At 37.5% G+C, this 14,373-nt stretch overlaps 1 protein-coding gene across 12 annotated transcripts in view; it reads left to right on the forward strand.

Annotated features, from left to right (window-relative positions):
• The window catches only part of PCLO (piccolo presynaptic cytomatrix protein), a 370,143-nt gene that overhangs the window by 274,689 nt on the left and 81,081 nt on the right, over window positions 1-14,373 (forward strand). For 6 of the 12 annotated variants that reach the window (XR_010826476.1, XM_048062708.2, XM_013180418.3 and 3 more), the window contains exons 11-16: window positions 434-542; window positions 1,166-1,233; window positions 4,972-5,183; window positions 9,432-9,482; window positions 10,589-10,719; window positions 12,385-12,411. Coding sequence is in view for 8 of the 12 variants with exons in the window: in XM_048062708.2 (XP_047918665.2) it covers window positions 434-542; window positions 1,166-1,233; window positions 4,972-5,183; window positions 9,432-9,482; window positions 10,589-10,719; window positions 12,385-12,411 (598 nt within the window). In the remaining 4 variants the exon portion in view is untranslated. Of the gene's footprint in view, window positions 1-433; window positions 543-1,165; window positions 1,234-4,971; window positions 5,184-9,431; window positions 9,483-10,588; window positions 10,720-12,384; window positions 12,412-14,373 lie in introns of those variants that run through there. The other 6 variants (XM_048062703.2, XR_010826477.1, XR_007162848.2 and 3 more) reach the window with 6 other exon arrangements.

The raw sequence follows: 14,373 nt of genomic DNA on the forward strand, positions 1-14,373 counted from the left end.
AGTCCCATTTTGATGCTCAGATTCTCAACAGCTATTTGCCATTGGATTGAACTGTTTATCTTCGAAGACCATGGCTGGCCAGGAAATGTCTCACATATAAAATGATTTGGTTTCTTGCCATTTTGGTAGGTGTGCATGCTTTTGAAATTGCAAAAGTTTTTCAATATCTTGCAACCCAGACTGCACACAGTGCATGTATATTTTGAATTAGAAGGGGATTCATCTCCTGACTTGTTTAAACAGGTAATTTGTAGCTGACGGGACACTAACATTTAACAACCTCATCTGTGTGAAAAGAAAGGGTTTTGATAATGTGTTGTGCCACTTAAACAATTTTCACTAAATGTCACATCAAATCTTCTTGTCTAAGCAGTCTATCTGATATCTTGGTCAAAATCTGAGCACTTGACCTTATGCTGTTTTGCCATCTTAGGAATGCAGGTGCTGGAGTGGAATGGCATTCCCCTGACTGGAAAAACCTATGAAGAAGTCCAGAATATTATTATTCAACAAAGTGGGGAAGCAGAAATATGTGTAAGACTGTGAGTTTTTCCCCATCTTTCTGTTTCCATTATTCTTTTGGCTTTTCATGTTTTTTTTTTTTGTTTTTTTTTTTTTGTTTTTTGTTTTAGTTTACAGTTTTTAAGGTAAAATATTTGTTAGCATGAAGCATCAATATAATAATTAGTAAAAGAGTTCAGTGTGAGTGTGGGAGGTCTGGTTTGTTCTTAGTTCAAAGCAAGAGGAATGATAAGTTGAGGTAGACGTTAGCAATCGTACTTTTGCAAACAATGATATCTCCATTTTCAGGCCACAGTCTCCTCTCATTGAAACACATACAAACCACTGAATTTACTGGCCATTAGAAAAAGATGGTAATTTAGCACTAACTTGACTTTTACCGATAGCCTTCAGGTGAAAGTCACTTAAACATCATGAGAAATGTATAAAATTGCATTCAATCCATTAAATACTTCACCTTAAAAGAACCTTTTCTTCTCAGCTCTTTAACAGCACTGCAAATATGTAACAGCTAACAAGGGGCCATGCTTGGGAGCTGCTTTCTTTCATGAACCACTATTCATTTATCTACTTAATACAAAATGAGTGCATGAAGAAAGAATTTCTTTTGTCTCAGGCTTCTCATTGCTTTTTTTTTTTTTAGGGACCTGAACATGCTCTCAGATTCTGAGAATCCCCAGCACCTGGAACTGCATGAGCCGGTAAAGGCAGGTGAGCAATAAGACATTGCTTCAATATTTTAGCACCAAATAGCAACTGAAAACTGGATATAATGTAAGCTGAGATAATAGCATCGTGACCTCAGATGTTGCATCCCAAATCTTGTTAAGGGCAGAAAGAGGACCACACCTTATAAACAAAGCTGAGCATTTATTTTTAAACTAACTGAAAGCTATAACAGCTTTGTGGCTTGAGCTTAGGAGAAAAAAGAGGGTTTATAATCTTTGGAAAAGAGGGTGGGCCACTCAGGAGGACTATAAGGATGTGCACCCTCAGTAAGTTTGCAGATGACACCAAGTTAGGTGCGTGTATCGATCTGCTTGAGGGAAGGAAGGCTCTGCATGAGGATCTGGATAGGCTGGACCAATGGGCTGAGGCCAACTGTATGAGGTTCAACAGGGCCAAGTGCTGGGTCCTGCACCTGGGGCACAACAACCCCAAGGAGAGCTACAGGCTGGGAGATGAGTGGTTGGAAAGCTGCCTGGCAGAGAAGGACCTGGGAGTATTGGTTGATAGTTGGCTGAATATGAGCCAGCAGTGTGCCCAGGTGGCCAAGAAGGCCAACAGCATCCTGGCTTGTATAAGAAGCAGTGTGGCCAGCAGGTCTAGGGAAGTGATTGTCCCCCTGTACTCGGCTCTGGTGAGGCCGCACCTCAAGTACTGTGATCAGTTTTGGGCCCCTCGCTACAAGAAGGACATGGAGGTGCTCAAGAGAGTCCAGAGAAGGGCAACAAAGCTGATGAGGGGTCTGGAGAACAAGTCTTAACGAGGAGCAGCTGAGGGAGCTGGGATTGTTCAGCCTGGAGAAGAGGAGGCTCGGGGGTGGCCTTATCGCTCTCTATAGGTACATTAAAGGAGGCTGTAGAGAGGTGGGGGTTGGTCTATTCTCCCACGTGCCTGGTGACAGGACAAGGGGGAATGGGCTAAAGTTGTGCCAGGGGAGGTTTAGGTTGGATATTAGGAAGAACTTTACCGAAAGGGTTGTTAGGCATTGGAATGGGCTGCCCAGGGAAGTGGTTGGTTCGCCATCCCTGGAGGTCTTTAAAAGACGTTTAGATGTAGAGCTTAGTGATATGGTTTAGTGGAGGACTTGTTAGTGTTAGGGCAGAGGTTGGACTAGGTGATCTTGGAGGTCTCTTCCAACCTAGACGATTCTGTAATTCTGAACAGTATAACCAAAATGAAGCCAGACGCTATTATTATTAGTTCAGTTCAATCCATACTGACACAGCCTACACCATCTAATTAATAAAAAGAAAATCCAAGTAACAGTACTGCAGCTAAAATTTGTTATGCAGGGAAAACGTCCTGCTAACTACCCCTTTTTTCTATGGTGTTTTGGTCCCCCTTCTGCTGCTTCTCTGGGTCCCACAGTTGTGCTTTCTCTCCAGGGGCCTTGCAGTGTCAACAGTGTCTGGAGGAATCTGCTGGAAGGAGTGTGATGTTTGTGATGAGAGTTTTGGACTTCTCCTTGCTGGGAGAAGGATGGTATTGATGAGTCCTTCCTCTTCTCTTCAGGATCTGCTTGGGGCCTTTCTTATGTTTTCTATCATGCTTTGTTCCCTGCTTTTTCCATGCTGGTCAGCAGCTCTGCATCACACATGACTTGACTGGATATTGTACACTTTGCACATGATAGATACTTGTTCTTTGTTCCTTCTGTTGGTCCTAAAATTGATTTTGCCAAGCTCCTGAGTTTACATTAGTGTCAGTACCAGTGAGTTGCTGGGAGCCCTGGGGCCTCAGCTGTCATCCTGTGCCCAAACCTGGCATCACTGCTGTCACCCAAGACCCATACTCCTAGAAGCAACAGAAATAGGTAATTCTGCACAGCATAATTGCTGTTATTCCTTTACATCTCAAAATTATTACGAATAGGCATAACGCCTATAACACACAGTTATGCAAGGTGAAGTGTAACTAAGAGAAATTAAAGTCATAGCCAACCATTCATTAGACAATTGCTGTTGCAGCCAGACAAGCTAAAACAAAGTTCTTAGCAAACTGGAACCAGTCCAATATAAGCATGAGAAGTCCTGAGGCCTATGTGAGTGTGTGGCCTGTTGTGCTATTAGTCATAGCCAATCTACCTTTGAACTAATGTCCATGAAATAACTAGTAAAGCAGTTCATTGGCTGGCTCAATGCAGATTAAAAGAATGTTTCACCCACCTTCACCCAGCCCTGGAACCCAGAGCTCCATAATGTGTTCAGTGGTTTTGTGGCTGCTCTTGTATCAAAGGGTACATAAATTAGCTGGATTAAATCCTCCATTTTGTGACCATGTAGCACATCACAAATGTGAAGTATTACTTAACACTTACCATCAAGCTATCTTTTGATGGAAATTGATATTATTTTTATTAACTGAAAGTAAACACAGAGTATGACAGAGCTTTGAGGCAGAACTACCCATAGTTCTTTTTGTAGTGACCAGATCAAAAACACCAAAGGCATTCATAGACACTGGAACTAAGTTTTGAAAGGACGGAAACTAGAATACATATATTTTTTATTAACGGAGAAAACTCAGAACGAGAAAGAACAGAAGTAAAAGTAAGTTCCCCATCCTTGCAGACATGCTTCTTCCTAGTCTAGCCATCTTTCAGTGGTTTCTGAGATAAAACCACTCTGTAGAGTGCCTTCTTTCTGCCAAACCAAGTCTTTCTAGCCATCACATCTGAGGTTCTGCACAGTTTTTTGTTTGTTTGTTTTGTTTTGTTTTCCCTTGGAAAGTAGCATTTGCCATTCCTTCCAGAAAGATAAACCTAATCCAGCCTAGCAGCCAGGAGGTGGTTAACATATTGCCTTCACCTCTGTCCAGGACAAAAGGAATTTAGAATTCTGAGGAAATTATAATACCCAGTAATCTGCAAACAAGTAAACAAATCACCAGGCATTGTCATAGCAGCGTATAGGTTAGCAATAGAAACTTACATAGTTTATGTTGCCTAAACCTTAGCTGAACAAGATCAAAGACTATAGCAAAGACCTTAAACCTTTCATACTTTTGAGAACATAGAAAGTAAGCTGGGCCTTTTGTCATTTTAACTCTAAGCACTTTAAGGCACGTATGGAACTTACTTGGCCTCATTTCTTTATTAAATGGAAATTGTCATCTCTAGAGCAAATTCTACCTATTCATTGCTGGGGGTAGGGAGACAATTACAGTCCTACCATAGATGTCTCACATAGGGCTGTATTATTATTTTGATTAATTTTCAGTGCTAAAGTTTTAAGATGCTTTTCTCTTTAATCTTTGTATAAATAATCTCAGGAGCAGAATTCAGATTTATTGAATGTCCAGTTGATTCAAAAAAAAAAAAAAAAGTTGACGTTAAAGCTTGTTACAGCAAAGTTCAGATACTGGACTAGTTCTCAACAGTGAGACAGCTGTGCACAGGCCAGACTTTTAACAGTGTGATTTGCTCCAGTGTGATGCAGAGTGATCATCCAAGGCATACTTTTTCTCAGCTGGAGAATAACCTTCTCAGAAAGCTTGTAAGATAAACAGCACTGGTCGATGGAGTTTTGAATAGAAGGATTGGAATTCAGATGTTGATGTTGTGAGGAGACATCTCTTTTATATGATTTGTCTTTTGCATCCTCAGAGTATACAAGTAGATGATACGAAAATCTGTAAAGATCATTAGCATGTCCCTGTACCATGGCAAGATGGATTTGAAGGTGCTAGAAATTATCAACACAGAGCTCTCTTCCTTTAATCCAGTAGATAAAGCGAAGTCCCCGGGGGTTGATCCCAAGCAGCTGGCTGCAGAGCTCCAAAAGGTTTCCCTACAGCAGGCGCCTCTGGTTGCTTCCTCGGGAGTGGAAAAGGCATCACATGTTCATTCTGGAGCCACTTCTGCCACCTCCAGCGCTATTCCCAGCCCTGGTCAGCCTGGTTCTCCCTCAGTCAGCAAAAAGCGACATAGCAGCAAGGTACGAAACTTGCCAGTTATGCAGCAATAACATTCTGAAGACAGTAAGAAGCTGCCTATTTATTTTCTTCTATGTAGCCAAGAGCACATACTGATGAATCCATTTCCATGACAGTGATGGTTATTACTTTGAAGACATAGAATCTGGAAACAAGGAAAGGAGATTAAGTGATTTACCCAAGGTCATACAAGATTGGACCCTCTCTGAAAACAGATTCCTCAAACAATGTTATTGTTTTAAATCAAAATAATTGTTCTTTTTATTATTTGTTTTTGTATCTTTTTAACTGCATCCTACATAATGGTGAGGTACTAGTTTCACAGGAGAAGCTGGTATTACTAAGACTGCAATTTCCCACTCAGTACTAAGTTACTGTTGAAGTGTTACAAGCTGTGAATATTCACAGCAATATTAAGCATTTCTCTGAAAGCCAGGGGAAGACTGAAAAAAAAATCACTGTCAAAATATATTTTGTCACCAGATAATTCCTGTGAACTTGTTAGGCATATTATTAGATTTTCTTTGCCACATCCTGTCCATTTCTCAGCTGAACTTCCTTCTTCTTATGCTCCCACCTGCACACCTGGAGAGGGCAGAGTGGGAATTTAGTAGCCTTTTTGCACAGTCAAAACTGGAAACTAGACCCTAAAGTCATCTGTTACATTTTTCATTATTTTGTCAAAAAAGCCTCAAGCAAAAATCAGTCTTGTGAAGGCTGCATTTGCTTAAGAAATTTGCAGGATGGTTAAAGCTGATTGCTGTCCTGGATACTCAGCTTCTCACTGTCTTACCATTGGAAGCAAAGCTTCACATTGCAAAACAACACACTTTCTAGATATTTATTTCTCTGCATCTTTATTATTTAGCTTCTTATGACTGTCAAGATTTACAAGAAACCCATCCCTATAGGGTTACTACTGAATTGTAGTTTTCATGTTTTTGTGCTGCTGAAGCTGTGACTGTGATTTGAACTACAAATGTGTTAGGTACCATACGAATGAAAAGCAGCAAATGGTGCCTGCTCATATCAGATAGCTCTTCAATATGCTCACTTTACTTTCATGTGAGGGGAGAACACGAAAATCTCTCTCATCCAGCAAGTTAACAAAAAGTGTAAATATATTGATCAGTTTTCATCACATAGTAATTCTGACTGTTCAGAATTCCCATAGATTTTTACGAACTAGTTCAGGTCTACGATCCACATGTTAAATGTATATGTCAAGTTTTAGTGCATCTAACAAGGGATCTGTCAGAATACATGATCATCAGGTTAATGGTTGGTTTCATCACACCTTACGCTAGATACTATAAACATCTATGTATAAACTAGTTTGCCATCTGCTCTATGTTTACCAGTGAGAAAAATACAGTTTGAAGTACAGTCCATGAGACTGGATGAATTCTGCCTTTGAAGTGCATGCAGTGCATGTAAAGGAAAGTGCAGGGCTTTTAGTGCAGATGTCACCATTCACACTGAAAGACCTTTCATTGGGTTGATGAGTCACACTTCTAGATTCACTGAATAGTGAATAGTGTGTGGAGATACATAAATCACTGATACATAGTGTATCCTGGAGAGGTCCCTCTCTGTGTCCACATGAGAAGACTAAGTTCCCAGCTTTGGCACTGAAGCTGATCACCTGAAGTTAGATGCATAAATTTCATTCCTTCTTCACAAAGGATTTAACAGTCTTTTTATGAAAATTCAGCTGTATGCTTGAAAAGATTAAAGAAAAAAAATAAATTAAAGCCTTTATGTAAGGGATGCAAAAGTCAAAGCTTATCAGGTAACTATTTGAAGCATTCTTTGCTTATTTCTGAAAATCATGTTGAGAGGCATTCCTTTCATAACAACCATAGCTCTTGTTGACTTGTACAGTTTTTGTTCATTGACTGCAGGCCAAGTTCATAATAGTGTTACACTTTCTTAGAAGAGAAATCTACTTCTCATCCTTTCCGGAATGCCTCTCTGCCTTGGGCTGAAAGCATTTCCAGGCACACTGCAGCACTGATTCTTCACTTTTGCCAGTTTCATGACAGACAATATTCAAACTGCCTGTAACTTGCTTTTGCTACAGCTCTTACTTTTAGCAAGTAAAATCTTCTTTTAGATTTGCAAAACACAAAATGATCTACAAAAAGCTTTTGGTATAGCATATACCCTCCAGAAATGTTGTAGGAGTCTCTTTGATATTCTGAAATGTATATCTCATATTTAATACTTTGTCCCATTACTACAGAGAGTGATAATGCATAATATCAGAGCCTGGCATTTACATGAGTTTCACATCATGGTAATGACAACCTTCTCCGTGAGGTGCAACAGCATTACAAAGTATGGGCTCTTACACAGAGTATGGGTGTGTGTGGGGAGTATCAGAAGAAATTAGAATTAAATTAGATTAGCCATTAGAGAAGAGATTTAACCTTTGGGAGCCTTGAAGAGAGTATATCCTGTGCAGACCGATCTCTTCTATTATGTAAATGCAATATCATTCCGTGGTACAGATTACATCCGGGATATATATGTCCTATGGAAAAATTTAATTGTCTTTATGTCTTGAAGAATGGATTGTGTTCTTAAATCCTCAAATCCCGTAGCTCCTAGAGAAGCCAGCAGTGAAATACTTTTCGTTTTCAAATTAATCCTCACTGAGGCCCTGATAAAGAAATATATTATTTGCATCTCTGCCTTTAAATCCAGATCCAACTTCAAAGTTGGCCCTGCTCAGAGCTGGGGGCTGGACTAGATGACTTCCAGAGGTCTCTTTCAGCCTAAATTATTCATGAAATAATAAAATAAATTATTTCTGTGAAATATTTGGGTAGTTCTTCACAGTCAGTTTTAAATCAGCTGACAAGAGAGAGAAAAAAATATTTAATACGCCTTGTAAATGAAGACAGCCTTATAAATGAATACAAGCTGAAAATGTAATATATAATAATATAATAACAACAAATAATGAAAAGTCACTTGGAGAACGAATGACTTTTTACATGGGCAGATACTGACAGGACAAGGGGTAATAGTTTTAAACTAAAAAAGGGGAGATTTATATTAGAGGTTAGGAGGAAATACTTCTCTCAAAGGGTGGTGAGGCACTGGCACAGGTTGCCACATAAGCTGTGAATGCCCCTTGAAGTGTTCAAGGCCAGGTTACACAGGGTTTTGGGCAGCTTGGTCTGGTGGGACATGTCTCTGCCCATGGCAGGGGGGTTGGAACTAGGTGAACTGTAAGGTCTCTCTTCCAACCCAAACCATTCTGTGATTCTTTGATTCTATGTGTTCTATGAATACAGAGACTTAATGATGATATAGAAATTGAGGGAGTTAAAAATGTACATTTATTTTTACAGACATGCAGGTGACAGACAGCAAAGTAACTGAACAGTTAAAGGCAACTCACTTCAACTGCCTTTGCAAGTCCCAACACAAAGTCAACCTTTCCCTTTTCTCTGAACTACTTCTACAGCATCACTTCTAATACACTCTGTATTATAAACAATTAGCATGAAACAATTAATTATTTTTGCTATTCAGATTTCTGAAAAATTGAGCATTTATAATATTCTGCAAAAATTTTGTAGCTGCAGCACAACTCACTCCAAGTTAGTTCGTAGCATTGTCTGTATTGCTGGTACTAGTATAAGAGCTGAACTATTCTAGTAACAAGATAATAACATCTATTTGTAGAGGTAAAAGATGGGAAATGTAAACCATTTAAGCCTGACCTTGAAAGTTGGCATGATGGTCAGATAGGTCCCTGCCTTTGGCATAAGAAGTTAGATGGATAAGGCCTCTTTGAGGCCTTTTGTTGGTCAGCTCAGACTGATTCACTCTGAGGAAACATACTGACTTCAGTGACTTCCAGATGAAAACCAGGCAGGTTTGGATTGCTTTCTTTTGCATTATTGTGTGGCTGGGATTTTTCTCGTTATGTCTTGTCCTCAGGTCTGAATTACTGGGGAGATGTTTCTTCACAGCTAATTTGAAAAGGGCAGTGCACCACCTTAACTTCAACATGCTCTTGTCCAGGACTTGTAGTCTCCGTGTTGTCCTTATTCAAAAAACATTCATATCCAACACCCTGAGAAAATCTATAAGGACAATGAAAGTATGTGGCAATATTGCAGTTTAAAAAAAAAAAAGTTATTTTTGAGAATCTATTATTTCCAATATGCATATTTATATATAAGTGACTGTGTGTCTATGTATTTATTTGTTTATGTATTTTAATCTGGCAGCCCACTGAAGGTATGAAGTCTGCTTCCCATCCAATTACTGGAGAAATTCAGGTAAGTATGTAACTCTTGATGTGTAAATTGTTGTTTCAACTGGCTGATTTTCCCTGTTGAATAAGCATGCTGAAAACAATCTCCATTAAGTGATTTATTATTGAATTTCTACCCCTTGAAATGTAACTCGATTGAATAACATGAGGTGTAAGTCAGGATAGGTTTTCACTTTCCTCTTTAAAGTTGGCTAGTGAAATAAAAACAAGTACAAAAAAATTCTACTGTTCCTGAAAGTGATAAAAATATAGTGAAAATCATTCTAATCTTTAACCTTTGTGCAGTTATTTTGGTTTACTTCATCAATTCACAGACTCTAGTGCATACTGTATTGGTATTCTGCTAGAGCCCTTCTGGACTCTACTTACATCAAAGACTATAAGGAGTTTCTCATGGTGCAGTGTATACATTTCCATGCAATGCCAAATTAGTGATTATATTTTAAATAAACTGATTTTACTCTAGTTTTTTAAAAGAGTGGAACTGGGAGAAGCAGAACAAATGAAGACTAATTTTCTATAGTTTTCTGTCTTTTGTTTCCTGTATTTGTCTCTCTCTCCTATGTAGATATGGTCTTTCCATAGTACTATAACATCCATAATACCATAATTTGTTAGGTACCATAACACTTGTGACACTAAGGGTTTAGTGATGGGTCTCGGTAGGTCAGGGTGATGGATGGATTTGATGATCTTGAAGGTCTTTTTCAACCTAGATGATTCTATGATTCTATTTTTTATAACACACTTCCTGGGCTTGGGCTCTGGGTAGTCAGTATGTGTGTAATTTCTACTGAATAAACAGTCTATTGCTTAGCAGAGTATCAAGTGTTCAAATTTTAACTGAATGGAATGGATCAATATGTCTGTGTCCTTTGTTTTAAACAATGCTGGCAGACTGTGAAAGAAAAATTTCTTCCAAGATCCAACATAATCATCTAGCATCTCATTCTAGCCAGTAGAGAGAGACAGAATCTTCTGCAATGTTTTTATTTCCAGTCAAAACTACGGGTCTAATACTCACTTCATGCAAAGGATTTTGGAGAGAAGTCAAATCATTTAGGGACTAAAAATAAAAATAATCTTGCTGTGTTTAAATGCCTTCTCTAGCTTCAAATCAACTATGACAAACACCTTGGCAACCTTATCATCCACATCCTTCAGGCAAGAAACCTTGCTCCCAGAGACAATAATGGCTATTCTGACCCCTTTGTTAAAGTTTATCTTCTTCCAGGGAGAGGGTAAGTGCAGGAGAAATTTTAACCTGAAATTTCTTTCTTTAAATTTGGGCTTGTTGCTTGTCATTAATGAAAAGAACTGAGAGTTTAATGCTCTAGAAAGCACAGGTACAACACACGGAAAAATGGTAAATTTTTAATGGAGAGCCTTACTCTATTCCAAGGTGAATGTTTATACTTTGCTATTGACTTCAGGGGCTTCATGATTATTTCTGTAGATTTCATCTATTCTTTTTCCCATCTTTCAATTTAAACACTGTAGTACATGGAAAATTGTGTATTAAGAGAATAAGTCTGCTGAAAGGCAATAAATATATGGACTTCAAAGTTCTCCCTAGAAATCTGTCTCTAACTTGTATTGAAGTGCATGAATTTGGGTGTAATGATTTGTCCTGTAATTCTGTAATACAAAAATCAACATGCTAAGGAACAGGTTTGCAAACATGCACAATCACAGTAGCTGAGATTAATTTGAGGTTGCAGTATAATATTAAAGGTGAGAAATATGAGACAGAAATCAGTCATTCCATGTGTTTTATTTATTTATTAAGAACTAAGATATAGTTTTAGAAAATCTGGTAATTTGTATTTAAAGACTATACAAATTAGTGACCACATTTTCATAGACCATTGCTTTTTTAAACTCTGACTGTAATTACAAATAGCTAATTACTGTTTAAAAAATATTTTTTTTCTGTATCAGCAATATTATAACTCTTTTTGTGCCCTAAATTTGCAGAATTTCACACATATACGTAAGTATAAGCAGCTATAAAAATACTGCTGACTTAATTGACAGTAGATTTATCTAAAATTAAGCTGATTACCTTAAACTAAACTAAGACCTTGGTTTGCAAGGACAAATTCCTGCAAACTTCTCACTTTGTGTAGTCACACTCATCCTAAAAGACTCTTAGGCTGGGACCACATAACTAAAAATCTGTATTTCTGATCTATTCAAAGTAACAGGAAAGTGCATGCTCAAGTCACAGTTTAGCATTTGGCATATGGGAAAGCACAGCTAAAAGCACACAAATGGTAAAACTAAAGCATGCGTATTTAGTAGCTTGCTGATTCCAGCTATACAGTATTCAATATTGTTCAGTGGAACTGGGCCCAAAACTATTACTGAATATAATGGGAACAGGTCCTAATTTTTTTTTTATTTTTTTTTTTAATGCACCTAAGAGTCTCGTCAAATACTTGTCAAATCAATCTTACTGGGAATTTTGCAGATACATTCATGATGTAGAAGTAAGGCTTTGAACTACAGAGTTGTTCAACCTGCAGAATTCTAAGTCAGATCAAAATATAAATTCAAAATTGGGGCCAAGTTATGAAGAATCTGGATTTTAGTTTTATTTGGGTTTAAGATATGGCAATTTGACTGTTTTACATGTAGGTTGGGGCTTTTGGGAGTAATGAAAATGAAAAGCTTCTCAAAAGTGCAAAACTTGTATCTGAAAGCAGAGACTAGAATTGTTCATAAATATCTTTTATCTGTAGTTCAATCCATACACAACTGCTTATTCCTTGTAATGCCTCTGTTTCCTTTGATTCTGATACTATAAACTACCATTATTTATGTTTTCTTTCATCTCTCTCTTCCCATTTTCTCTCTTGCTGCTTCCTCTGTGTTCCTAACTATGTTTAATGCTGGGTATGCAGACAAGTCATGGTTGTCCAAAATGCAAGGTAGAGTGTACTGTCTTTCAATTTTATTCTTTCATTTTTGTATGCAAGCATGATGTTATGATCAGCCTGTGCATTGAAATACAGATTTCTCTTAAGTCTTGATGACACGATTGCTGCATGGTTTTGCTGCTCATTCTCTAATGAACTTCATTTCCAGGTCAGAAGGAATTGAAACAAGTATTTAGTATGCCTTGATGAAGTAATATCTTAGGCCCAAACTCCGATGACACATGAAATTTCTTTTGATGTCTGCAAGAATTTAGTCTAGTCATAGATATCTAAAAATTCATTCTTATTCACTGAAAGTTGTAACACAATTCACAGTGAACTTGTCTCAAGATGCCAACAGGAACAGCATTGCTTGGAAGTGAGGTGGAATATTTTTCTCTCTGCGCTTTTCACAGCATGTAGACTTTAATGCCAAGTATCAGTCTAGATAATCACCCAGATGACTTTAAAGCTGTTTGAGCACATAAATGGCTATTCAGTGTAATTGAATTTTTAGTAACTGGAATTACTAGTGCTTTGTTTGTCCTGGATTTGGAAACATAAGGCAAAATTCAGTTCTCAAGATACACTAGTATCAACCAAGGATAAATACACGATAATAGAAATTCAGCTTTTACTCTGCATTTCTTTAAAAGTAGAAAGCTGACCAAAGAAGTCAACAGATGGCTTTTTAATAAACAGATCTGCTCTATCTTCAGCCTGGTCTTCATTAGTAGAATTATTAAATGAATGTGTTTAAATGCCACATTTTACTTGCAGTTATTCTATTATACTTTTTTTTTTTTTCATTGCACTTTCTGTTGTATTATATATTGATAATCTGTAACCAGGGAAGCATAGAGAAACGATATAGAAAAGAGTAATACAGTTTATATCTTTTTACACAGCATACTCTATGACAATTTCAAGTGCAAATTATTTCATACTAGGTATGATTAGCTTTAATTAATGTTTTATTAAAGCATCACCATCTGTTAATGGCAGTTGTTGGGGGGAAGGTGTATCAGTAAGATGAACTTAATTTTTTTGTCAGATCCTTCCTTTCAGACACTTAAAAAGACACTTAAAGACCTTTAGCTTAGTCTGGGGCTGTGCCTCCTTACATGTGATCAAGGTCTCCTGCTTCCCTCTACAATGGATCCACACCATAGGCTACATGAATGTGGGCTTATTCTCCCCAGCCAATTTTGATCCAGATACTTCACTGGAAATACTCCAGAGTTATGCTTTTAACAACACATTTAACTTTCTTCTCTGACAACTCTACCATTCAACACTACCTGAATCACCTTCTCACATATTTTCAACAATAATCAGGAAATATGAAAAGGTGGTGAAGTTTTAATATTGCAAAAGAAAATCCAGGACTAAGAGACGGATATCATGGATTCACTTTCTTCAAAAAGAAGTATAACAGTTCTTTTAAATAAGTATAGATCTTATGAGTATAGATGAGTAAATGTATAGATCTTATGACATATGGACCAAGCTCTACAGTACTATCCTAGCTTCATTATGGTAAGAAGTAAATGGATTACAGAAGACGTTTAGATAAATTAATATTTCATTAATAGTTGGTCAGAATAATTGTTTAAAGAGTACCATGAGGTCAAAGTAAGCGATGCTGCTAGCCCAGTTTTCATTTGCCAGTGTCTCATACCTCTCCATGGATCAATGAAATCTCATGATGATTTTGAGTGAAAAGGACACTTTTTTCAGATCAGAGAGCAGAGGAAAAAAAAATAAATCTGCTGAAGAGTTTAAAAGATCTAAGTGCAATCCTGAATGGGATATGCTATCAAAATCTAGTTTCTAAAAGGATTCAGACTTTCCTTGCAAAAACTGCAAAGGCATAACTTTCTCTTCCATATGGTCTTGATCCCCCTAGATTTTCATTCATCCATCTCTTACTGATACACAAGAAAAAAAGAAACTTTTTTTTTTCAAAAAGAT

Source organism: Anser cygnoides, chromosome 1 (genome assembly GCF_040182565.1).
Source record: "Anser cygnoides isolate HZ-2024a breed goose chromosome 1, Taihu_goose_T2T_genome, whole genome shotgun sequence".
NCBI classification, from domain to species: domain Eukaryota; kingdom Metazoa; phylum Chordata; class Aves; order Anseriformes; family Anatidae; genus Anser; species Anser cygnoides.